Below are 27,858 nucleotides of genomic sequence, written 5' to 3' on the forward strand. Positions count from 1 at the left end.
CATCAAACCTTTTGGATTCATGAATCAAAGTCCCTGTAGGATCCAGCATAGATCATTTTTAATATAGTAACTATATATAATTCAGTGAAACACCTGATCTGGTATTATGTAAAAGTGTCAGAGTGTCTCTGTACAGGACATTGTGCATATGTCTGATCGCATGAAGCACTGAACTGCAGTTTCATTGGTTCAATGTCTAAAGAAAAAAAACAAAAAAAAAAAACAAAACAAAAAAATAAGTAAATAATCAGCACATAAGCTCTTGAAGTTCACATTTTGTTGTTTTATATCTGCAGCTCCAAATAGAACATGGCGATTTACTGATCAAAGAATGTAAAAAACTAAAAAAAAAAAAAAAAGAGTAAAAACTGATGGATGGCCTTTAAATGTACCTATGAGTAAGAGTTTTTTTTTTTATTAAAAATAAGCATTAAATTAAATTCTTTCATTGTTTTTTGTAAAAATTAAAATGCAATGTATTTCCTGGGCAGCATCTTACTCAAATTCTGAACTAAAGCTTTTTTAACTTTAATGTTAAGCGAAATCTACAGTTTAACAATGTGGCTACTTAAATCATGGATGTCTTAATAAATATCTAGATGTCTCTCCTTTTTTTAAATTTATTTATTATTTATTTTTTTTTTTTTAGGTCTGACTCAGCCTGGACCTAATGAACTAGATACATAAGGCAATTAGCATTGTGCGTAGGTATGGGGGAAAAAAAAAGAAAGAAAATTAGGAATAATTCAAATATCTATGTATGAAACATAGACTTTTTACATTAAGTTTTAGGTTTCCAGTAATATGAAATGGCATTGTATTTTTGTGGCAACTGTGTTAGGTTATCTAGTATAATGTAAGCAACATTGCTAGCACCTAGCTAGCATGACTGGCTTTTAATGCATGTTGACTGCAACGTAAATAAGCATAGCTAAATCACATGTAACTACATTAGTTACTGGTTATCTTCTGCAACAGCCAGGTTATTTTGTTTGTTTGTTTTTAATACTGTGAAAATATTACTTCCATGGTGTAATATTCCTTTACCTAGCCATCCTGCTAGCTGGCACATTTTGGACTAACGCCAACAAGTAGTAGCAGCCATTTTTTTCTTTACTTGAAGCAGCATTATGCTAGCATTATATATTGTGTCTTTTTTAAATGTAAAAATATAAACAGCTTAAACAAGCTGAAGTTTAGACCGAATATCAGATCCATTGTTTAGATAATTGATAATGATTTCAACATTATAAAAAGTCAGCTGGAAACAAGAATCATATGGGAAGAGTATGTTCAACTAGCTAAAATACTCTGAGCTAGCTAACTTGCTTGCTCAGTTATAGGACCTGTTGTTTTTCTAACTATCGTACTAAGAATTTGCAATGAAAAATAAATATATTTTGCTTGCAGGAGTGAAAAATTGACAGGCTTAAAAAGTATATGAATTCATGTAATAAAAATGCTAAAACAGTTGAATGTGTATGTTTTCAATTAACCTTCTTTTCCTTACCTCTGTGCCTTTCCCCAGATCCTAACCCAGGAGGACTGGAACAAAGTGCTGTATAACGGCATGGCCTCCACCTCTCCTGTAGCTGCTCTCTACTTCATCGCACTAATGACCTTTGGCAATTACGTCCTCTTCAACTTGTTAGTGGCCATCTTGGTTGAGGGATTCCAAACAGAGGTAAAATATTGCTGTACAAAAGCGTTGGAAAGATGCTTTTTATTTAGGTGAGAATGTTCAGGCCAGGCACATTACATTAATGGATTAGTACATTTATCCACACCAAATCCATGACTACTGCAGACATTTATTTCTTCTTGCACTCTTTGCTGCGGTTATGTGAGGACGTCATGTAATACTAGTTGCAGCCTTCAGTTTCTCTGTGTTACCCCTTAATCTTCTCCTCCCTTACCATGTCCGTTCTTTCACCTCCCACTCGTTCCCAGTATCTCAGCAGTCATCCTCATTATTGTTCTGTTTATTTGCCATTGCCATAAAGCACAGTACATCATAAGAAAACTATGTCCGCCAGACTAGTCTGTGCATCAGCCCACATCTCCCAAATCCAGTTTCATCAGTCTCATACTCTTATTCTTTTCACCCCCCTCCAATAACGCCCCCATGTCCATATTTTAATTTCAAAGAAACAAACGATGTGTTATCCACCACTGCATTCTGCTTATGATAGTCTAAAAAAGGGAGAAAGACTGCAAAAAGAAATAAAAAGATAATTAATGTTTGCTGTTATTTAGTGAGAGGCAGTTGGAAACTTTTTTTTTTGTATGTGTTTTTTTGTTTTGTTTTTTTTGTTTTTATGACCCAATCAGTTTCAGGACAATAAAAAGAAAAGATATTGAAACTCATGGAGAGATTTCTCTTCACTTGTCAACTGGTACTTAATTTGATACAGACAGATTGATTGGGAGAACAGAGGGGTAAAATGAGAGAGCAAATGAATCACATAGCTATCCAGTCTCTGTCTGTCGCCCCTTTTTCTTATAAAGAGATGGTGGCACCTATGTTTTGATTTCTGACACCCTTTAGCTTCTTGGTTGAGAGGATGAAGAATAAATGAGGGGTGGCCGAGAGAAAGGTTGACAGCCTCATAAAATATGGATTAATTTGAATGGGATTCTCCTGCTACTGAGCTTATCTGCTATAGAAATATCAAGCGTGTGACTGGTGAATGGAGCCACATAGAATTGACCCAAACCACTTAAGATGAAGGCTCTGTAGAGGGAATAATGTGCAAAATAAATGCATAACTTTTGGATTTTTAAATTCAGGCAGGGAAGTCTTTATTACTTCCTTAAAAATGTCCAAAATGAATTTCCAGTATTTTCCTGTTAGTCACCCTATCATTATTGTTTTTATTTAAGGAATCATTCTTGATTTTCTTCTATGAGCAGTAACTCTTCCAGTGAGAAGTGATGTTTTCCATTTTTGAAAAGGGGATTCAAGTTCTGAATTACCAGAAGTTTGTGGCTAATTTTTGTCAGGACGACAGTCTTTAAGTGCCAGTGGACTGATGGTAATGTCAAAGTTTAATTCTAAAATTATAAAGATCACATTCAGATGTTATTTTGAGACTGTCCTGCTTTTGAATAATGCCTACTTGACTGTTGGTCTTTTAATCAGACTGTTGACCCCTCGCTTCTGTACGTAGCCCATTGATTGGAAATAAAATTAGATGAAATGCAAAGTGTCGTAGGAATGACACATCAGTTTTCTGCAAGTTTTAACAATCTGATTATTTCTTTTCAACTCAAGTGGACCCATAAAAGAAAAATAATCAATGCTCATGAAACAGACCAAACAGTGTTAAATGAGCTAGCTAGGTTATTAGCGGGGGCTAGTAGTACAAAGCATGCTGGGTAAAGATTTTTTTTTAATTTTTTTTTTATTTCTTTTGCATGAATTTACTTGCACAAAACATGACAACACAAGTCTTTTGTTAGTCTTAGGTTATGGACTTTTCCCACTGTATTTGTTTAATGACAAACATGAAGTTTGTTTTTTAGATGTGTTTGATATAGGCTATTTGACCCTCAAGCAATAAATGTCTTATCCAACTAGTGGATGAGCAACTATCTTTCATTCACTTGAAAGCTGACAATTACAAAGTCTTTCCATGCAGTTATCGGTTACAGATTTAATGTTGACAAGGGAAAGTGTGCCACATCATTCATAAAGTATCTGATGGTCTCGTCTGCAAAAGTGAAGATTTGTCTACAGTTCTCTAACTGTGGGGGAAATTCTGAGAACCAATCCGGATTGAAGCACTCATTCAACATAAATATCTCAGGAGTTGGTGGAGACAGATGAGCAGTCAACAGAGTACTGATGATATGAGACTTCAAAGAAAAGCTTATCATTCTGTGTGCTAGGTTAGTAAAAGTTATGTGCTAACAACTTTAGATCCATAGCTCATGAGGCGTTTGTGTTTCCATTGAAGCACATACTACTACATGATGCTAGCATATCCATGAATGCCCTAACACAAAAACTAAAGGAGGTTTAAATTTAACTTCAGTGGAATTAAAAACAAGAAGGAATGATAATTGAGCTAAAAGTGAAAAGCTAAGTCTGTAAATAGAAGCACACACACCCTCATGTACCCTGAAGCTAACCGAGTAGGAGGAGCTCTGAGGTTCTGTTGAAACCCTCTGCCCTCCTGTATTATAACAGAGCTGTTGACTTAATTCTCCTTCTCCTCTTTTTTTCAACTTTACATCCTTTTCTGCAAACACTAAGTTTATTTTTAGTCTGCCAAACTTTCCCTGCGTCAGGGTTGCTAGGTAACGGGTACTTGAATGACGTGGGCCAAGCCAGGAGAGATGTACGGCTGTGGTGCCAAGAGACACACACACACACAGCCTCGAATAGAAAAGTGTGTTATGTTTAATGCCCATATTGCAGTGGAAACAAACGCAAAGGGGGTATCATCTGCTTTTATTTACTTGATTTAACTCCTTTCTCCATCCTATGCACTTCCCCATAGTACCTTTGTTCCCACACTCCTTTAATCTACCATTTTCTCTCACTGTGCCTCTTTGTCAGGCTGTGACAGTGCATCCCTGTGACAGAACCCAATATCCACTGCAGAGATTGCAACCACACAAATTTGTCTCTTTCCAGAGACCTTTTAACAGTAAACAGACAAAAGTTGTTCTTCCTTTTTATTGCACCTCTCACCGTGATCATAAACAAACACTTCACACACAAAAGCCATGCGGCATGTGTGTAAGATGCAGGGGAATGCTTCCATACAATGTGTCCCGAATGTCATTTAATGTGTAAATGAGGCTCATTGTAGAGAACATCAAGAGGATTCAGCTGGAAGGTAAACCATGACTGTTTCACCTGTGCTCTACACTGTCCTGACCTCTCATGCTTTTTCAAGTTGCTGAAGCACCAATGACTCACACTCTGATTCAGGACAGTTGCTTTGACATGCTCTGTTGCACGGTGAAGCCCGAATGTTCCAGCAGGCTGAAATATTCTTTAACTTTTCTTCTTCTGCTGTTGTCTACTGCTGTGGTTCCACTTCTCACCTCTGTGCCTCTTTTCCTGTGCGCTCCTTCCTCCTTCTGTCCGGCTGCACCGATCACTTCCACTAACAGGAAGTGTCCAAGCGGGAGGACTTGCATGCCCAGCTGAGTATAATTCAGCTGCCTGTAGACTCAGGGGTATGTACAGCACTGCAGCTTTGCCTTCCCTCTCATCATTCAATTGCCTTCCCACCCTTCCCCACCACCCTCTCAGACCTCCACCTTCATCCCTTCTTCTCATCCTGCCCTACAGAGACTTTGCAGTGATGCTACAGACCTCTTAACAGTTCAGCTTGACATCATTGACAGAATGATGAATGGCTATATTGCACCATGTTGCATACTTAATTTGATAACCTGTTACTAATGTAGGTATTATCAGGTGCCTTTAAACTAAGATTTGCTCCAAGTTCACTTTTTTTTAGCTGAAATTTTGAGATCTTTCCAGTCCAATCCATTAGAGAATTAATGTGGGAGCCTCTCCAAAGCTTGGATGGATGCCATGGTCTCTAGGGTTGAATTGTGAGTACAAAACATGATCAACAGCAAAGATGAGCAAATAAGTGTCTGTTTTTACATAAAAGCAAACAAATTTCTGTTCCCTAGAAGGATTTTTTTGTAGAAAATATTAGTTGCTTCAAGCGTATAGCTGCTAATGGCAGAAGTAAGGGTAGGCAATCTGGACATCTGATCATCTTTTGGTTTATAATCAAAATCAACAACCAGAATCATAATTCTCACTACTGATTTAGTTGATCTCATGTGACACATATCACATCCATAGCTTTATTTTCTATGTGTCTTGGTGTGCACGCTATAAAGTGGACTACACTACATAAAGCTGTAAGAGCTATGAGTAATAAAAGCAGTGTCCCATCCAGAGAACTATCCTTATTGTTTCAAAGACCTAAACCTTTAGTTTGTTCATCGCAAAACATAAAATAAATAAAAAATAAAATTAGGAGCGTCCATAACATGAATTAGTTGTGTTATATGAAAGTCAGAGGCAGGGGCGGACTGGGACAAAAGATGGGCCCTGACATTTTGTCCCAGACTGGGCCAGATACGATCACACCACAACCACACAACTTCTTCATACCACTAAAACTATACAGTTAGCTGGCAGGATTCAGTGACAGTAGAGATGTTAAATACTTCCAGAAAGTGTACTTTATTAATAAAACAAACAGTGATGAATTTTAGAGCATCTTTTTTTTTTTGTATTTGAGGAAGAAAGAAAAGAGAACAGATGTAAAATGATGGATCAGATAAAAACTGTTCCTGGACAAAGTGTAGACAGCATCTCTGTGTCTGCTGCTGATCTTCTCTCCTTGAGATCTCATCCAAGTTCAGCTTAAGATTGAATGGAGATTTTTTTTCTTTTTCTTTTTATCTTTTTATTTTTTTACATGATTTTTTTTTTTTAAATTCAGAATGAATTATTCAGAATTAAATAAGTCAGAATTAAATTCTGACATTATTCAATTCGGATTTAATGTCAGAAGAAACCAGCCATTTACTCTGGATTTAAGTTTAATTCAGAATGGGCATTTTTTTATTTGGAATTAGGTGTTTACAAAGTCAATTTTAATCTTTTTGAAGGGGATTTAAATTTTATTCTGAATTAAATGAAGATTAAAACTCTCATTTTAACGTGGCCAATGATGCAGTCAGGCTCAGAATTAACAGATTTTCTGATTAAGAGGCAAGCAGGTGCATCTTTACCTTATAGCAATTTGACATATTAATTGATCTGATTGAATCTTATATATTGTACATAAACATCTACATAGAAGCTGGCTCTAACACATTTAGGCCCAAAAGTATCTGACTGTCAGCCCACAACCACAAAGCCATACTAAGCTAGAATAAAAAAAATTCCACAATTTTTTAAAGGTGGAATATAGTGGTAGAACTATCTAATTAATCCTCAAGTTTGAAGTAGATACCTAATGTAAATATATAAACATATGGGTTATTTTTCATCTTTTTTTACTCAGTTGGGCCATTTAGCAATTGTATCAGTCATATTAAGACAATGATCTCAAATTATGACTGGCAGTAATTTACAGTGACCCATGTTGCCCAAAACAAGCTTCCATATAGCTGCTAGAGGATCTGTCACATTATCTGCAAGTCACCTAACCTGCTTCCTGCATGATGCCCCTTGCTGCTAAGACTAACTGGAGCACTGAGCTGACCTGAGTTCAGTGAACACAACAAAATTCCTTCAACATTTGCCGTGCCTCTTGCTCTGTTCTGTCTTATAAGCAGACTCCATATCAAAGCTCATGACGAATGCACTCTTCCCAGCAGCTCTCTTGTTACTTTTTCTTTTCCAGCTCCCAAGTTAGGAGACTGCAGTGTCTCTGCCAAAAAAAAAAACTCCTCATCTCAGACTTTGTTTTATCTGGCTGAAGGATAAAACGAAGAAGAGAGGGGGAGCGGGAGATTGGACAAGAGCTGATTTTTCAGTAGGTCCCTATCGCTGCCAGATAAATCCAGACAGATCAGAAGATGAAAGATAATAAATCAGGCTGGTGTAAGGCAAGGCCAGTACATTCAAAGGCATTAGACCTTCAACAAATAAATAGTTCCAAGTCTTATCCTACTGTCTTTTGATTGTACGCTACTGGATGCTTTTCAGACAGATTCAGTACTTTTCTGAAAGCACAAATGACTCAGATTGTTTGAGCTCTGGGAATGAGCCAGAGCATGACATGGAGATTCTGAGTGGAGTCTGCTTGGTTCGTCTAACCATCAAACCTATTATTAAAGGCTTATGTTTCTCTGTTGCTTCCCAGAACTGTCTGTATAATGTATTTTTTTAATGTGTTGTACATATGGGTCATTAATGAAAAATATTTACATAAATCCACTATCATGCAAAGTTTAGTGTCCACCTTCACATGAATGTCCATTTAGCTTTTCATTTTCCTGACTATAATTCAAATCTTGCTTTCTACTTTTATTTTCTTTAGTATTTCAGTGTAATAAATATTCAACCGTGAGCTGAAAGTTTTCAAAACACACCTATATTTCTCCATTTATCTATCCTAAAATGTCTTACCAAACTAAGCCTCTTAATTTTCTTGCTCCTATAAGATTAAATGAGTTGGTAAGTCATACATTTTAAAGAACTGCTTAAAGTCAGCAAAACCAGAAAACATCCTGTATTTAGCATAGTGAAAGTTCTGACAGCAAACCGCTAACATGTTCACAACAGTCCGCTCTAAACTAACAAGCTAACAGACTACATTATGACCATTTCTGGTGCACAAGAGTGTCCTCACCTTATTCTGGGTTTATGGCTGTAAGGCTGGATCTCAGATATTTGCTGGTAAAGTGAAATTTGTGGTTACTGCTGCAGGGCTTATGCTAGCAGAGCAGATGTACATCCTTATGGATGCTATTCTTTAGCCTGTTAGCCTAAAGCAGTCTGAGCAACAGTGGTGGTTGGGGTGCAAATCAAATCTAAAATTTCTCATTGGTCAAGGGGGTGTTCGTGGTCCTTTTCACAAAGCTTTTTCCTTACTATTAAGGGAAAAACTATTATTTATATATAGGTCAGTCAAGGAACTGTAATTTTTTTTGGCAACTGTTTCCTTCAAAAACTGTAATAGCTAACTTAAAAGTTAGCTAACTTACAGTAAGAGTCTGCTTTATCTTTCATCCACTAGAATACCATTAGAAAGACATACAAAGCAACTGTATTGTTACTAATACTACATTTTCATCCTGGCACAATTTCCATTAGGACATTTTAAATTTATAAACCTATTGTATGTATTTGGGATTGAATGATACAGTCTAAGGCTGTTTCAACTGATTTTTTCAAGAGTTGATGTTCAATATTACAGATCCTGATAATGTCTAAAACTCATCATTTTCATATTTTGGATTTTAAAATGTGACGGTGCAGGTCCTATCCACACCAAATGCTGTTTAAGGCCTCATTTATGCTCCCTTTATGTACATAAATAGGTGTGTCCTTGTCAAACATTGTCAAAAGTCACTGCCCACATACATCAATACATCCACAAGATGGCAGTTAGAGTTTACTTCAGAGTTCTGATATCGGTTTCAGACAATATCAAACATGGCGAGAGTGGAGGAGATCATGATAAGCACATTCTCAGAAAGATACATAAAAGGACGGCAGTAGTCTTTAACGCTGTGGTGGCTTCTTCTTTGCTCCTTTTGCTGGTTGCACAAGCTTCACTGTGCAGCACTGCCCCCACACGTTTCCATGGTACAGCTCGGTTTGCCATGTTTGCCAACAGACTGAAATATGCACGAAATGAATGCTGAGGATGGACAGAAGTCTTTCTCCTCATGCTTATTAAACATTGAGCATGAATGAGCCCTAACTCTATTTTATTTTCTCCATGTCTATTTGAAAGGGATCTGAAGTTTTGTCATGTTAATGCTTTTTGAACACACATAACCCCCTGCTGGCTAAAACATTAAACTTATTTCCTGCAGTTCTTCTGAACTGACTAACAAAAAGTAACAATTGAATAGTGTTATATATGGAATAAAAAAAAATAAATAATCAGTTTCATAGTCCAAAATTGTGATACTTAAATGAATAGATTTTTCTTTCAACAATTTTATGTATTAGATTAAACATTATCTAAACAGAGATGGAAAAATAAGTTGCTTTTGCATATTTAATGTGTTTTTATGATGAATATTATCAAGCTCTCAGTTTTAGATTACATCTAAATCCAATTCTGGAACAACATCTAAAATGTGGCAGTGATAGGCTACAATTTTGTTAGAAACAATTACTAAGCTTCCTGCTATCAACAGCCAACCTCCATCTCTCATTTTAAACCTTTTTGAAGAAATGTAATTGAGATATCCCTGTGTGCTGCTGGTGTCAATTATTGTCTGGCTACCAGAACCAGGGCTGATCTCCCCCATCTCCTGCTCCCAAGTCAATACCCAAATTGGGGTGGCTGAGAATAAACAAGCTATCTAAACAAGCCAGCTATTTTAGGATTAGGGATTTCCTCAAGCTCCTCTTGCTTTAAAATGATTAAATCCACCTTCGCTTTCCCCAGTTAATCCTCAATATGTATTAAAACTTTGCATTAATATTAAGAATAAATGTCAAAACCAAGAATTCTAATAACTTTCTACTCTCTCTGTTGCTTCCTCCCTCTGACTCAGTGTGAAAATCAATCAAAACTGAAATGTCTCCCCTTGTTCAAACTGTCATTGTAACCTAAATTTTAAAATATTTTCTGGCGTGCTCTTTTCTTAGAAGATTTGATGCCTGACAGCTAAATTATGACCCGTCTGCCTGTGAGAAAGATGTACATATTAGAAAGAGAATGGGAGATTAAACAGGGAGGAAAGAAAAACAATGAGAAGATGATACAGAAAGACAAGACAAAAGAGAAAGGAGAACACGAGAAAGTGAAGGAAATTTTACAGATCACATTCGGGTCAGAGCTGGATTAATGTCTCTGCTGCCATCTCATGTAGTTGTACTGACTTAGCTCTGAATTGCTCTGTTGCACCTCTGACACCCAGAAACAATAGAGCGGATCTTTGGTTAGCTTGCTGGTTCAGCTTGCTTGGTTCAAATAATTAAACTCAGATCAATAAACAGTTTCTCCACTTTACAAGGGTGCAGTAGTGTCCTGCCCATGCCAGAAAGTGTGATTAGTGATCAGCATCATTTTACAAATAATGGACAACAGTTGCCAATTGTTATGGTCCCTGAATGAAACAAAGCTCAAAATAAAAGAACCATAACACATGAGATCACCGCGAAGCAGTAACATTTTAACTTTAATGTAAGGGAGAAGAGAGCCCCACCCTAAATCAACACATGATCGGAGCAAACTGCAAACCAGCCACGCAGTGGCCCGTAGAGTTGCTCCCCTTACCTAAAGTCCACAACCAACCTATAAGAAATCAAAACCGACAACAGGACTACCAGTGACCCCCAACTCAACTCTTGGGCTACAAAACCAAACGGAGTAGCAGCAGTGCTGGTGTTGGTGGTAGCAGCCAGGACGCTGCCCTGTTTTGGGTTTATACCACCGCAGGAGTTCCTCCAGCCAGTCACTGAAGAGGAAATGAACAGGTTAATATCGGACAGAAGCACGCATAACACCATTTAAAACACTTTTTTTTTTCTGTAAGATGTGTTTAGGGACAAAACAAAGCAGATATTCCATCAGAACTCACCAGGAGCTCCACCTTTTCCAGCTCTTTTCCTCCACTTTTATTGATATTAGGTTTTGTCTCTGTACATTGATAAACAGACCAATGAACAAATAGATGAAAACCAAATAATCAGTGTAAAATTGTCAATAAAGCTGAAACATTTGCTGGGATGGGCTGCACGGAGAAAATCTGTCTATCCATGCCTGCTGTTTTATTGACTTTACAAGCAAACAAAATTCCCCCTTGTGTTTCTCCTCAATATGGATTATAAAATCCATGTAAATGGCATTAAAAGCCTGCAAATTTATGCAGAGGACTTATATCACATGTACTCAGTGGTTTAAACTGTTACACCTGTCGGTCTTTCAGAACTTGAGCAGATTTCTCTAAGAAGGCATTTTTCTTTTTCTTTGAGCAGAAGGTTGTTTAGTTTCTGTCTGTACCACAAGGTCCTAATAATCAAACGTCTTGCCTGGTTTGGATTTTTCTGTGTATACACACATGCTCTGTCATACTGACCTTTATACTGACTAGAGGCTTCTGAAAATACAAGCTCAATGCGCTTGACCACAACTCAGCAGAAACTGAAAGTTGGACCAAAAACAAAGCCTTTTCATTTTACCTGTTAAAGTCAGTGATGAAGACGAAGTGAGACTGAGAGCCCATTTTTCCTAATGCCAGTTTAGATGGCTTAGTCCCATTACAGCTGTCTTGAGTTTTTGCACCTGAGTTGATAGGTTTGTTGCATTTGTTAAAATAGATAGTTAAAAACAGAAAGAAAAGAGTAGATAAGTAATTTGTTCATGCATCTCATTAGGACCTTTAACACTGTAAAATGTCAGAATGTTGCTCATTAACCTGATAATGGCATTGTAAAAAGCATGTATTTTAGACCACTTATACATCATATCTAATGCAAAACAATCAATCTGGCACAATGAGACTTTTCATGTCACAAGGGTTTGGGAAGAAAAATTACATTTCAACACATCGAACACTCGAACACATCACAAAGATAATCTCCAACAACCAACTATGATGTAAAATCTATGCCTAATGCCATAGTCAACGTAACTATAGTTCAGACATCTGACAACAAGTCCTTAAATCCACTGGCAGACCTGACACCAATTCAGCATGCTGAATGAGTCAAAAAAGCTGAGGGGGAGCTACAAAGTTAAGGGTGTGTAAGCCCAAGCAATTTGTTTTGATTGCTAACACTAAGCAAGTGATGAAATTGCCTAAACCTAACCAGAAGGTGGAAGTGTTTTTATGTACTGCACTACTAATGTGTCACCAAGGCCACCAGATAAATTAAGCCTATTAATGTGACGAGGTCAAAGTTTAAATAAAAAGGGGTTGGGGGCACAATAATTTTAGGCCTATAGGAAGTAATTTTTTTAACTCCCACCATCTTTTTTTTATTTTTTATCTAACCGGAACCTTATTAATGCTATTGCTTAAAACCAACCATGACAAAAGTGTTGTCATTTCACTAATAAATCGTAGCCTGGAAATGAAAAGAAAAAATTCCATGTAACTGGATTGATTAAAATCCCATTGTTGAAAGTCTTGTGCATAATTATGCCAACCACGTACCACACCTTATCTTTAAGATGACTTTGTGTCTTGATTTTACATCAGAGAATCATGTTTGCTCTAATGTGGAAACAGTCACTTATAATTTAGAAGAAGCCTCTGTGGGTCATATTTTAAGGGCATAAACAAACTACCCATCTGGTCGGTTGTATTGAAGGATGTGTAAAACAAAAAAAGACTAAAGGGTTCCAAAATGGACTTTTCAACCCCACCATATGTTTTATTTACAAGAAGAAACTTAGCTATTGATGCTCTGACTACTAATTTGACAACCTCTAATTTAATGCTGCTGTGGTTACTAGTTATCTCTAGGTGTTCCATGTTAGCCTGCTGTGAGTCTATATTCTAAAACCAATCATGGAAGACTCCAAGTAGCCCTCTAGTTGATAGACCCACAAGTTAATTAGAATTCACTCTATTTGCATAATTTCTCCATGGTTCATACACCAGAGGACAACAGTCCAGGGCACAATAAAGTGGCTTTAACTACTGTAGAAAAATGCAAATTGTTGTCTAGAAGATGGAATACTATGAACGTCGGCAGTAAACAAATAAAATATGCAATACATCCATAACCACGTTGTTTTCCTCTAATACTAATAGGAAGTATAAAAAATCATTTGTAAGTTAAGAAAAGGGTACATGGTAATTTAGTCCTGAGGCTTTTCTGCAACGCAGTTTATTCTCTCTACTGCCACAGAGGTCTGACTCACGGGGTCGGCATCCTCCTAATCCAGCATCCACCTGGCATCCTCGCACATATTAATGATGCCTGCGGGCGCTGGTGTGGCAGAACAAATACAAGCAGAATCTCTAAGATACACTTTAATGGGTTTGTAAGTAGAAAGCAGCATGAAGCAGAGGCTAAAAGAAACTAACTAGAGGACTGTTAAAAGTCTGTGAAAGAGAGTAAAGGCAAGTAGAAAGAATTGCAAATGCAAAAGACTCATTTATATTACAACACAATCCAGAGCAATGACAAAATTGCTCATCATAAATGGAGTACATGCAGCATGTGAGTATTCTTAGACCTGGCAACCACACTGTATCTCTTTACGTAGGTGTTAACAGGTCATAAAATGCGTACACCTTTTTCCTTGCATGGCAACACTTTACCTATCTGACCTTTCTGACCCTTGCTTTGTACCTTTCAAGCACTGACCTATGGGATCAAGGAGACAACACCCTCACCTGTCTGCTCATGCTGTGAGGTTGCCTCTAGCAGCTGATCCATGGTCAGATCTGAATCAGAGCTGTGAGATGCTGAGGGTAGATGGAGCTGAGCAGGGATCTGCATTTAGAGGCAACTTCAGTCCAGCTTAAAACTGATATTTTAACCAGTTCTCATTCTCAGGGCGTCAGATACTGCAGGGCAACGCTTTGTCATCTCTGTGATCAGGTGTCTTTTGGCAACAGCTTCCAACACACAAATCTTGGCAATATTATCTTCTCTCTCTCTCTCTCTCTCTCTCTCTCTCTCTCTCACACACACACACACACACACACACACACACACACACACACACACACACACACACACACACACACAAGCTACAAAGCTCATTTTACAGTGTTTATTTAATAACAAGTGACAAAGTGTGTATAATGTGACTGGAGGATGGGTGAAAGAAAGTCACAGGACCCATGTTATGCATAGGTTCTCTCCAGGTAACTAGCTCCTTCCACAGTCCAAAGACACGTATGTTAGGTTATTTGGTCACTCTAAATTCTCCCTAGGAATGAGTATTAGCGTGAGTAGTTGTTTGTCTCTCTGTGTTAGCCCTGTGATGGACTGGCAACCTGTCCAGGGTGTGGATAAATGGGAAGATACATTTCCATGATGAAGGCAATACAGTTTTAGCTAGCTGCTAGTCCAAGGCTAATGCTTTGGAGTAAGGAAAATGTCAAATTTCAAGGGAAGTTTTCATTTATATTGTATACATAGTTCTCTTTTCACAGAATTACGTTTGACCTGCCCTAAAAATAGTTAGCAGTCCAACTCTACATTTCAGTAAAACACTGCGTTGTAACTTGTCTTGAGGAAGTTTTAAACATGGTTTTGCTCTCAGTATTTAGCTTGAAGTATCAAAACTACTTTGTTAGGTTTGGTTAGGTGCCATTTCTGCAATGAAGTTAACAGAGTTAACTAGTTAGCTAACATTCTGAGGCTAGTGCAATGAAGAAGGCACAGTTCAAGCGTTAAGAGTGGGGTTGTTTTTGATTACTTCATATACACATTCCCCTTGTGCTGTCAGTGTCGTAACATGTTTTAAGGATGCTTTCGCTATCAATTACTAAGGCTTTACGGTGATGCATCAAAGCTACTCAATTAAGTTGGCTAAGCGGTTGAGTAAAAAAAAAAAAAAAATAAAACAGCAAACAAACAAACAAAAAAAAATCTCTGTACGGTGTATTTGAAGATTAAAAGGCTACATTCTGTGTTGTGATTCCTAGACGCCTAACAAAATGGCAGTATTTGACGCCACCAGGGTGAGATCACGTTAGTTTCACAGCTGTTCTTTTGTAACACTGTGTGTTTTATGTGTCAAGGGTGATGCTTCTAAAGCAGGTTCGGAGATTGATTCTGTTGCACGAAGTTTGGAGGATGTGAACGGCAGCAAGAAGGATTTGTCGGCCTCTGCAGGTGAGGCGTTTACACACTCAGCATATACTGACCTCATTTACATAATTTCACCTCTGTTTGATTTTTATGATTACACAAACCTGACAAGCCTGTATCATCTGTGTTTGCATTATTTACTGCTGGCATTTTAATGACACACTGTGCTTTTTAAAAATGAATGTAGAGTTTGTGATACAGACAAAATCCCACCACCTGTTTGATGTCTGTGGTCTCCTCAGCCTATTTCCCCTCAGGGCTTCTGACCACACTTAGTGGGCACGTGTCTGGCTGCCTCTCTGAGCTGTTCAGCAGCCTCATCCATAATTCCTTGTGAGCCAGTTCCCATCCCCTCTCATTACTGTTTGCGCAGCCTGGAAAGCCGAATGGAAACTATACCGTATGGAGAGCACCCCCCCAGATGCACTGTATCATCTCCTATGCATCCCCTTCAGATGCTGTGCATAAAACTGCTTGCACTGCTAGAGGAGCCTTACATACATCTTCCACGGCTCGGATAAAGGAAGAGAAAGGAATTAGTGTTATTAAAGTTGCATTCCCCTCCTTATGTTATGTATTTGTGTTGCTGCCAACCATAATATAGTCTCCCACGCATCCCATAAGATTAATGCTCAGCTGAAATATTCATGTTGCTCAATAACAGTGCAAGGCATTCATTTTTAAATAGTGCATTTCAGAGGATATGCTCACAGCACACCTCCATGTATACCATGTACAGTAATTCTGTTTTCTTTAAAATATTTTCAAAATTAAAAAAAAAAAATTTCATTATTTGATACTAAGGTTTTATACATCATATCACAATGAGCAATCTGACCATAACTTGGTCTTACAAATGAGGGAAATCCAACTTTTGGTGATTGAAAACACATGAAATATTACTTCATGTCATTATTAATTTGAAAAGAACTATATGCAGAAGCAAGTGAAGTACACCCTGAATAATTCAAGAGCAATTAAAAGGCTAATTAGTAGCCAGGTGCTGCTAATTAAATGCATGTGTCAGCATCTACAAAAGCAGACATTTTGGCAGTTTGCTGATCTGAAGCATCCAGACGTATGTTAACACAATGCCAAGAAGGAAAGACATCAGAAATAATTAGAGAAGCAACTGTTGCTGCGCATTAATCTGGAAAGGATTATAAAGGTATTGCCAAACTATTTGGAGTCCATTCTGCAGTGAGAATGTTCATTCACAAGCAGGAACTGTTCAGGAAAGTTGCTAATATTCTGTCCTAGCATGTTAAAAACAAGGTCAGGACCTAAAAGCTACATCTCACATTCACCTCAATTTAGTTAGCAAGTTCAGTGTTAAAGCACAATTATAAAAAGACTGAAGAAGTATGGCTTGTTTGGAAGGGTTGCAGGAGAAAGCCTCTTCTGCCTAAGGGCTGGGATATACTCGCTGATCCGCATACGTTTAATGGCTGCCACGTGTTCCTAGCGTTCGTTTGACACATAAGCTGCTCATGTTGATGCGAGATAACGTGTCGCGTGCATGAGTTGCAAGCGGAACGTTAAAAGTTCACGCTTTGGTACAGAGCAAGTATATCCCAGCCCTAAAACGAACATGGTAGCGCTTAATTTGGCAAAGTTGCAACTGAACAAACCTCAAGACTTCTGGAACAATGTCCTTTGAATTGATGAGACCAAAGTGGAGGTGTGGTTCTGTGTATTATAACCAAACTGCATATTAACACAAACACGTCATACCAAGTATGAAGCAGGAAGGGCTGATGATTTGGACGTGGACACCTTGCAGTCATTGAGTCAACCATAAACTCTTTTTAGTAAAATGTGAGATCATCTGTCTGACAGCTGAAGCTTGGTTGTGATTGAATTAAATGAAAGATTGAAAGAATAGTCAGTCTGAGAGAAATTTTAATTCTGGATTGTGCAACAGGACAATGCAGCAAATCAACAAATGAAATGATGATGAAAATAAATAATCAAGATGTTTCCATTATCAAGTCAAAATCCAGACCTCTGCCTGTTTTCTGAAAAGCTTGATTGAAATGTGGGAAAATCAAAGTAAGAAACATATAATGTAGTTAATAGAAATGATAACATATTGCCACTAAATATGGTTATAAAAGGTATTGAATCATGGATGTACTCAATTTTTTCACACACTGCTTCTGCATTTTTGCTTGTAATGACGGTGTAATGTCATGTGCTGGGATGTATTTATCCAGTTCTAAGATGTTACAAAGACTTATGGATATACAATTTTCTTTTGTTTACTCTCTATTTCACTTTATTATTTTCATTTATCTTTATTTTACTACTTCCAGTTAACGGTCATGTGGAAATGAAGAACAGCCTGACGCCACCACTCATTACCCACACTGCTGCCACCCCAATGCCCGTACCCAAGTTACCGGTGGGAGGGGACCCCACCCTGGGATACGAGTCCCGTCGAGGCAGCAACGTCTCCATAGACCCAGCCTGCTTTGACAAATCACCGGTTAGTATATTTGCTATTAATCTGACTCGTGGCAGTCTTCATGTGGTAAACCAGTGCCAGGATGTCACAGAGCCAGCACTGGGATACGGAAAGCGTCTGCCAGGAACTACCTCCACGGCCACATGGCTTTCCAAGGACTGCCTGTCTGAATTGATTTTTTAGTGTCCTGCTGCTGCTGCTTTGATTGTTTTTGTGATTGATGATGATTAATGCAGAATATTGGTCTGGTACTCCATGTAGAGCTCCAACTGCCACTCTTTATTTGACACGCTGACGGTCATGATGAAGACTAGGAGATTAAATATAAATCTTTAAAATCTGTTCCTGTCCATCAGTCAGTATGAAGTCTAGTTTATTAAACTTTTCCTTATTTTCAGAAAGAAGCAATGCAACCACCATATTTATATATTTATTTATTTTTGTTGCAGTTCTTATGATTTTTCTTTTCTGGCTTTTTAATGGCTCTGTCCTCCTCTTGCCGTCCTCTCCCCACAGACCAGCGCCCGCAGTACGTCCCCCCAAGCCCCCTGGAGCCGCAGATCCAGCTGGAACAGTCTGGGTAGAGCACCATCGTACAAACGGCAGAAACGGCAGTCTGGTGAGCGGCGGTCGCTCTTATCCGGGGAGGGCAACACCAGTTCCGAAGATGGGGAAGACGGAGGAGAGGGTGGGGGTGGGCTCATGGAGGAAGATGACGTATCCCTAGCCAGGACTGACTCTATGTCCCAGCCACAGAGTGGGCCCCGACACAGGAGGATGGAGTCGGTGGAGACTCGGAGCTCCATGGATTTGCCCTCTGATGCACTGCTGCAGGTAGACCCCCCACCACCAGCAACCAGTTTATTATTTAGATTAAGAAAAGAACTAGTACTATCTAAAATAGATTAATTGAAACCATTTAAGGAAGGTGATTTAGTTCGGTTGATTTTTATAACCTTTTGTTAAACTTATCATCACCTTTTTTTAATGTTACAAAGATCTAACCATGAAAATGTGCTCAGATATTTTACTCTCCTCCTGTATTTTCCATTGTGTAGGTGCCCCACATGTACCGCTCAGCCAGCATGCACAGCTCCAGACCCCCTTCCCTGGGCCACTTACGACCCCCAGAACACAGTGACTGCAACGGGAAGGGGTCAGTCATTGGCCCCACGAATGTCTCTTTGGAGGAAAACACTGAAGATGAGAATGTAGATGAGGAAGCCAACATGGTCAGTCTGAATTCTCATTTCTGTCTACATGAACAAATACTCCCCTCAGGATGAGGATCATTGAATCCTATAAGAGTTTATTTGAACATCTGACCTAATACCTCAACTGGGATCTTTACATGTTTTACATCAACTACTGTATGCCATTGTAGAGTTAGAGTCTTAAGTCCATTTCTTTTCCATTTCTTAATGTATTGTCAGGAAAACGGGAAATAGGTGTGATGATTTGTTAAAACCTGCTAAGACAGATAATACAAGTACCAGGCACAAGCTGTCTTTAGGTAGTGTTCAGGAATAGTTCTCCAGGCTATTTGATGGACTTTCCAAAGCTTTTCTTTGGATGCTTGCTGCCTTTGGCTTTGTTTCCTGTCCAGATGATCCCACATTGCTTTAAAAATGCTAAGGTCCAGGTTCTGGGGAGGATGTATCCCTCCATCAGACCTGTTGCCACTGAGTTTTAGTCCAGTTCTTGTCATTTAGCTTATCTCAGCCTTTTCTTCCTGTTTCAATGCCTTAAGAATGGCTTCATCCCTCCAGAGAGACCATTTCTGACGAGGCTTCAGCCAACAGTAGATTGATCAGCTGAAGGTCCAGATGCATCTCTTATATTTTGTGCCAGGTCTTTGCTGGATTTGTTAATTTTTATAACACTTCCAGATCTTGCTCACCTGCTGTAGGTATTCCCATGCTGGGATATGCCATATTTTCAGCTAATGGCTCCTTAAGAATCACCTTGTTGGTGCCAAAATACTTTTTAATGTCTGTCAAAATGTCTTGTCTTTCCCATTTTTTAGATATAACTAAAGATACAGGAGTAAATTACATGTTTGGCTGCAAATAAAGTGCCTCACAATCTTATTCAAAGTTGGCTCTTTGCCACGTTTTCTGTTGCATATAGACACAGCACTGCTGCATTCCATGTTTACTTTATCCTTGAACAATTCATAGATTAGTATTAAGTAGCTTAACCAACAAGCCAAAAACATTCCCCTGAAAATGGTCAGGTACAAGGACTGGACTGATAATCAGTGAATAAGCAGCCAATGCAATGAAAGACCTCCGAACTACTCTTCATGACCACTTTAAAATATTACAAGAACACTAATTTTTTGCATTTTAAATCATGTGGAAAGTGATTTTTGTAATGATGCAACAGGACATTGTGTCCACCTCTTACTCTTACAGAATCGTGTTGCCAGGATGTTACGCTGGTTGGAGAAAAAACAGCCTGAATGGTGTCGACAGAGAGACACCTGGTCACTCTACCTCTTCCCCCCGGAGTCAAGGTATGATTCCCAGCTGTCATTATCTTATACCCCTTCTTCTTCTTCATTCTGTCCTGAGTTTTCACTGTTTTCATGTAGTATTCGTTCTAGATTAGCGCACTCAGAAAAAGTTGTTACTCTCAAATGAAATGCTTTGTAAACAGCTTACTCAAACATACAGAAAAAGACTGAGGCCTCCTCTTGACAAGTGGAGGATTTGACTGATATTCCATAACGCTGACAGCAAAGCCAAAGTAGTTTTTGCTGCAACATGAGCAAGACATTTCTTTTTTATACCTTCTCTTCCTATTCCTATTTCTTCCCACATTATTACTTTAGAAGTCTCTTTTATCTGCACATTTCTGCAATATCAGGGGTGAGTAAGCAGCAGAGGAGGGAAGAAGGGAGTTTCTCCCGCCGAGTGCTGCGTGTTATCTCAGCCACGTGCCAAATCCATCTCTTCTACCCTTCTGGGCCTTTGATCTGTATGTCTCTGCTGTCTGTTTGGAGAAAGCGGCGGTGAAGGCAACACCGAGCAACATGCCGGCCCCAACCTTCTGCCACCACTTGCTAATTAAATGTCTGAAACACAGCCCGGCCGGTGGGAGGTTGATGTTGGCTCAGTTATGAGATGTCTATTGTAGTTCTGAGGATGTGGAAAGTAAGAATTCTCTGCTCAAAACTAATTGATCAGCCTTTCAAAAACACTCAGTGACCAAAATGACAACATCTTCATCAATTAGTGCCATTAGCCGTCTTAGATGCCGTACTTCCTTGCAGCACCACTGCTTGGGGAGAGTATCTTCAGGAAACTGGAAGGAGTATGAGGACGTTTCTGTTTGCTAATGAGTAGTCAGTGTTTTCTCTGCAGTAGATGGCTGTCAGTTTTCTGTGTTTCTTAAAACTGAGGGATTGTGTCAACAGCATGCCGCCGCATGCAGTCACCCAGAAAGAAAGAGGCTCTGCCTATTTTTCTTTCAGTCTGAAAGTCTCTAAACTTTTCATCACATTGGAATCATCACTGTCCATTTCTTCCAATTAGCCAATGAGATAGGCAGAATAACCCCCAACCCACCCCCGGTAACCAGGGTCACTATCCAAAGTAGTGGGCTATGACATATTGGAGAGAAATGATCAGAACAAAAGAAGAAAGTCTACTTTTGCCAGCAAACTTACCACCTAAAAATGTGAATGCTAATAATGACAATTATACAATGAAGTCTGAACATTATAATAAAATGAAAATAATGACCTGCAGTCTTTGCAAACAGAAGCCATATAAGGCTGATCATCTTCCTGAAACCTCTGAAAAGATTCCTAAAACAAATTTTAAACTAGACTCCTTCTGATAGTGTTGCCTGCTCAAGACTATGATTTATACCACTGTGGATGTTGAATTACATTATATGCAACCCTCTCTACACGCCACAGCTGGCAAACTGAGTTATGACAGGTTCAGCTGTTGCTAATATCAGGACAAGTGTCCTCTGTTTGGTGGTCACTGTGGAAAAACAAAATTAAACAAATCATTGAGAAACGGAACAACTGAAAAGCTGTTTTTTACTTTTTAAAGTGAAGATGTGCTGCTTGAGATGATGGGATGAGTCTAGTAGGACTGATTCTGCTTTATTATACAACTGTTTATTGTAAAGGTCCTGTAAAGTTTTCTGGGTAGTGCCAGTTATTTTAGAGCAGAGATTAACCGCCTTATTTAGTAGTAACATGGTCATCAGGGTTTGATTCAGCCTGGAATTTAGAGAGTTTCCCAAAACAAAGAAGTCGCTGCTTTTCTTGTAGATCCTGCCAGTTTTACTCTTCAGCTTACTGTCTATTATGGTTCCTAAATACCTGTAGGACTCTACAATCTCTGTATCCTACATCCAATCTCTACATTCAATAAAAAAGAATTTTGACGCCATTTTAAAAAATAGTCGACTACAGGACTATGAAAGTTTTCAGCTCTGTTCAGCAGGCTCACTATCACTGCGTCATCCACCAACGTCTATGATGGTTTAAATGTAGTATTTTTGTGGTATTTTTTTTTTCTCTAAGAAAGAGTTATTTATATCTACTTGCCTTGGCAGCTGCCATATTTGTGCCGTAATTTTTACTACAGTGAATGGACAAACAAATCTGTATGTGAAGTGAGAACCCTCTGAGCGTTAATTCATACCTTTAAAGTCATTTCTATGCTTATCTTTACCACTAGATGTAAGTAATTCTTTCACACTGTACTTTTAAATGTCTGATTGAGCTCAGGAAGGAAATTAGATTTTGATATTTTATTTGCTTTTCATGATTTGATATGAACGGAAGTGATTGTATTAATTCAGCATTTTCTCGTATTGATCTCTGGATCTTGAATCAAATTGGAATTGAATCCTATCAGAATTTGTGATATCAGCAAACACTAAATCTTCATCAACTGAATTGATATATCTACAGAGCTTGTATAGCAACCTAGTAAGAAAATATGTATGATACACACGATAGAGCCAAAAGTATATACTCACCCATCCAATTAATTTAATCAAGTGTTCTAACCACTTCCATGGCCACAGGTGTATAAAAATCAAGCAGTGAGACATGCAGACTGTTTCTACAAACATTTGTGAAGGAATGGGTCGCTTTCAGGAGCTCAGTGAATTCCAGCGTGGTTCTGTGATAAGATGCTGCCTCTGCAACAAGTCCAGTCATTAAATTTCCTCACTTCTAAATATTCCACAGTTAACTGTCAGTGGTATCGTAACAAAGTGGAAGCAATTGGGAATGACAGCAACTCAGCCACGAAGTGGTAGGCCCTGTAAAATGACTGTGTGGGGTCGGCAGATGCTGAGCCGCATAGCGTGCCAAGGTCAGCAGCTTTCTACAGAGTCGATTGCTTCAGTCCTCCAAACTTCATGTGGCCTTCAGATCAGCTCAAGAACAGTGTGAAGAGAACTTCATGGATTGGGTTTCCACGTCCGAGCAGCTGCATCAGGCCATACATCATCAAAAGCGATGCAAAGCATCAGATGCTGCACAGAATCCTGACCTCAACCCAATAGAACACCTTTGGGATGAATTAGAGCGGATGCTGAGAGCCAGGCCTTCTTGTTCAGAATCAGTGTCTTGTGGAAAGCCTTCCCAGAAGAGTTGAAGCTGTTATAGCTGCAAAGAGTAGGCCAACATTGTATTGAACTCATTTGATTAAGAATGGGATGCCTATTAAGTTCATACGAGAGTCGATGCAGGTGAGCCAATACTTTGGGCAATATAGCGTATGACGAGATAATTAAGTTGTGGTCATGTGTTATTCGTGCGGCGTATCCACATATTGTTTAAGTTTCAAATCGTGAGCCTTAAGCAGCCAAATTAAATGTCTTACTAAAAATGACACTGTGCTTAATCACAAGCGATCGCAGGATATCATTATCATTTATCCCGAGATTGAAATAAAATTAAGTCAGAATTATCCATGTTATGTGTGTGCTAAAGCCATGAAGGAGTTCGCCCATCATCTCATTGCCACACTTTCATTAATGCTTCCCACAAATAGCTAATGTGCCATGAGATGACTATCTCATTCCCACATATGAATAATTTGTGGCCTCAACTTTTTAACATCTGGTCACACTTTTATTTCTATTGATGTCACCAGACAGGCCAGATCCTGAACCTGACAGCATTCTGCTTGCTTCAGGTGTGGCTGATGACTCAAAAAATGCTTTGCAGGACCTTATTTAGAAAAACAGAAGCAAAAACGTAGCTCCTGCTGTGGACTGGCAACCTGTTGAGGGTGTTCCCTGCTCCTCACCTGCTAATTGCAGGGATAGGCTCCCCCGCGACCCTGATCTGGACTAAGCAGTATAGAAAATGGATGGATTATTGAATAAATGAAACAAAAAAGTAATTTCCAGAATATAAGTTTTCAAATAACATTTAATAAAGTCAAAGTTAGATAAATAGAATCAAACCAGAATGTTTAACCTTTAAAATAGTTTTTTTTATGATTCTAGTTTCTCTAGTGGTTGATAGATAAAACGTTTCAGACAATAGTTATAAATTCCCAGAAAAGCTTCATACTTTAGAGATCTGTATGAAACGAAGGCTCCGCTCTAAATAGGTTAATATAATCACTGCACACAGTCTTTTGCTGTTTGCTCCTTTTTCTGAACTTCTGGACTTTTTGCAACAAAACTTTTGATTTTCAAGCCACCAGATCTCAAAAGTTTAAATACTTCAAGAGTGTTGCGTTTGCCCCTCCCCACTGCTTGGGGCCAGACTTGAAGTGGTGGCCCGTGCCCATTAATGATCCAGCACAACTCCATCTGTCTGCTCCATTAACAGTCACATTTGCATCTGTTTAAACAACTTTGAAATAAATCTATCTTTGGAGGTTTATTTTTTCGGTCTGGAAACCTGAATCTTGCACAAAAGTAGAGTTACAGCCTCTTTATTTTACTTTGAGCACCCCTCTCAGCTCTTGATGGTTTTCTAAATAATCTGGGGAGGTATCAGTCCTGGACTATGGTGTTGCTTCCTGACTTTGCATTTAGTTTATCTTATGCAGATCTTTTGCAACTAAACTTTTGATCATCCAACAACCAAAGCTTAATAAAATTAAGCTATTTCAGGAGTTTTGCATTTGCAAAAAAAAAAAAAAAAAAAGAAAAAAAAAAAGCATAAATTAAACTTTAGCTGACATTTGAAGCCAATCCTGCTCCTCTGTTTCTGTGAAAATGATTAAATCAAATATCCTAGTCAAAGCTTTGTGTTCTGGAAGCAGGTAAAGATAAATGAAGGCTGTCATGGGAAAAGACCACCCAACAGCAAATAGAAGAAGTAGATTTAATGCTGTTCTAATTTAAGTTCAGATTTAGATGTCAAATAACTAAAAGGCAGCCAGCATTTCAGAGAGAAAAATGACTTGTGTTTTCATCTAAGAGCTGCAGTCCATCTATTAATCTGAGCCCTTTCTGAAGCCCCAGATTTCTCTCTTTCTTTTGTATTTACTATGTAATTTGAGGGAAAAAGGTTAATTAGAAAAGCTCCCTGTGGGCTGTTATTGTCAGAGCATTCAGGAAACTGAAGAAGTTTGGCTCAAACCAGATTACTTGCTGACTTTCAGTCTCAGCGGGTTGCAAGTTCTGGCCGATGCCGCGAGTGACACGGAGGACTCAGGCTCTGTGTGGTGCCCGTTCTGGCCTCGAACCACCACGGACACCCGCCTGTGCTCACAAATCACATCAAGAGACAGCAGCTCAGCAGGAGTCCAGCTTTCACACGGACCCGAGTTCACCTCAACCTGCCTTTTGTGATCGCTGCAGTTACTGGTGCTGCTGAGAATTACTGCAGGAATACTGCAACACAGTCACTGTAATGACTCTCTGCTGCTACGAGCTGAAAACACAGGGAACAAAAACCTCAAAGATTCAAGAAGATGCAAGGAGACCTGCCGCACTGACACTTAAAATTACATTTTTTTAGGAATGAATTGCAAAAAGAGCATGAAAGGAAGAGGAACAAAAGGGATCGTTACATTAACAAGCTGTGTAAAGAAAATACAAGAGAAGGAAAATAAGAGTGTTTGGATACGTTCCAGGCATTTCCAAAGCTTAAACTAACTGCAATCAATATTTAAGTCAGTTATGTCAGCTGTCATTTAGAAACAGATGAATTCCTGATGCTAGAAAACTCAAAAGGTCAGTAAATACCAGGACAGGGTAAAGCTTCAAACACTTGTCAAAATTTTCCCCAGATGCATCTGTGGCATCGAGGGGGAAGGGAGTTTTTATAACCTGGGGTCTGACAGAAAGTGTAACGGTGGCTTAGGTTTTGTATGTTTGTTTGTGTGTACAGGGGTGAATGTTTTGAACTTAACACTGAAGTTCAAATTCAGATGTTTGCTTTTTAAAACCTCAGATTAGTAGCTGGAACCTGTCCCTTCTTCGCTGCATGAGGAAAACACAAGGCCTGAAGCACTGAGGCTCAGGCGTCCAGATATCAGAGGAATTATCTTACCAAGACTCTGTAATGTATAAATAAGCACAGTCAGATGGCACACACACATGCACACAGACTCAGCATGTGGTAACACAATGATGCCAAATAAAACCAAAAAGATCCAGATCTGAGCTTTGCAATATTGTCCCCGGCTGCACACGTTTACCCACATGAGCCTTCAAAGCTGATTTGAATCACAGTTTAATCCCTTTTACTGCCATATATAACAAGCGCTCCCTCGTTCTTCCCCTCTGTTGTCGCGAGCTGAAAGCGCGGGAACCTTTTCATGCTGTCTAATGAAACTTAGGCATAATTAATGGCACCCAAACCTGCAGTGGTTCATCACAGAGTTACTGTACACAAGAAATAAGGCTAATTCATTACTTGTAAAGTGTATTTCAGTTATTGTGCAGCTTGTGTTGTTAGTTCCTGTTTGTTAGAATATAGCTGAACTAAGAGTTTTATTTGGAGTGTGTCCATTTCAAGCCACATGATGCAAACAAAAAGGTACAAACATTTAAAACATGCCACTTTTTTTCTTGCAAAAGCCCCTGAAATTTGAGGGCGGTGTGTAGCTGTCTCAGGTATAGAGACTATGCTGTAGCTCCTCAGTGCAGCCGGCACGGATTAGAATCCCGGCCTGGAGCCCTCTTATTCCCTGCCCTCACTGCCCACCTTTTCCTGTCAAGCTACAGTCAAGGGAAGGCCACTAGCACCCACAAATCCTTTAAAGTTTCACCAAATCATGCACTTCAGGGACAAAAATCTCCTGTTTGCAGTAAACACGACAGATTTAATGAAGAACTGAAACATGACTCGCTGAATTTCCTTTCTTTCCTTTTAGCTGCACATTGAATGTTTGCGCATTCTGAAATTGATTTTTCTGGTTTATTTTTTCAGGTTTCGGATTCTGTGCAATAAGATCATCACCCACAAGATGTTTGACCACGTCGTACTGGTCATCATCTTCCTCAACTGCATCACCATCGCCATGGAGAGGCCTCGCATTGATCCCACCAGCGCTGTGAGTGCTGCAATATGCTGCGATTATTTCAGCCTATGAACATCAGCACCTGTATTATGTTCCCATCTCCCATCAAAAAAGACAAAAGTGTGTATATACAGAACCTCTAGTGATGTGTGTGTGTGTGTGTTTGTGTAGAAATTATGGTAAAGGAGCTCAGTGACAGCTCTATACATGTTCAAAGACAGATGGAGAATTAAAAAGTACCTGTCAGCAGGTTCAGCCCTAATAGCAACTGAAACAAACACACACACTTGCATATAACAGAATTACTTTTTTAGTTCGTCCTCTGCAGAGAAATGGAGCAGAACACTGTGTAAGCAAGGAGCCACTCCTGTTTGACAAGTAGCCAGTAGCTCTTGGTAATGTGTGCTATACCCCTGTATCTACAAGTACTGCACTGCATCATCAACACCATAACCTCC

The 27,858-nt window shown here is 39.0% G+C and overlaps 1 protein-coding gene across 14 annotated transcripts in view; it reads left to right on the forward strand.

Moving 5' to 3' along the window:
• Nucleotides 1-27,858, forward strand: part of cacna1g (calcium channel, voltage-dependent, T type, alpha 1G subunit) — a 318,055-nt gene that overhangs the window by 206,476 nt on the left and 83,721 nt on the right. For 12 of the 14 annotated variants that reach the window (XM_041973670.1, XM_041973675.1, XM_041973678.1 and 9 more), the window contains exons 12-19: nt 1,529-1,684; nt 5,128-5,193; nt 15,391-15,484; nt 17,776-17,948; nt 18,444-18,761; nt 18,986-19,159; nt 20,345-20,445; nt 27,310-27,433. In XM_041973670.1, coding sequence (XP_041829604.1) covers nt 1,529-1,684; nt 5,128-5,193; nt 15,391-15,484; nt 17,776-17,948; nt 18,444-18,761; nt 18,986-19,159; nt 20,345-20,445; nt 27,310-27,433 — 1,206 coding nt within the window. The remainder of the gene's footprint in view (nt 1-1,528; nt 1,685-5,127; nt 5,194-15,390; nt 15,485-17,775; nt 17,949-18,443; nt 18,762-18,985; nt 19,160-20,344; nt 20,446-27,309; nt 27,434-27,858) is intronic. The other 2 variants (XM_041973677.1, XM_041973669.1) reach the window with 1 other exon arrangement.

This window comes from Melanotaenia boesemani, chromosome 21 (genome assembly GCF_017639745.1).
Source record: "Melanotaenia boesemani isolate fMelBoe1 chromosome 21, fMelBoe1.pri, whole genome shotgun sequence".
Taxonomy (NCBI): domain Eukaryota; kingdom Metazoa; phylum Chordata; class Actinopteri; order Atheriniformes; family Melanotaeniidae; genus Melanotaenia; species Melanotaenia boesemani.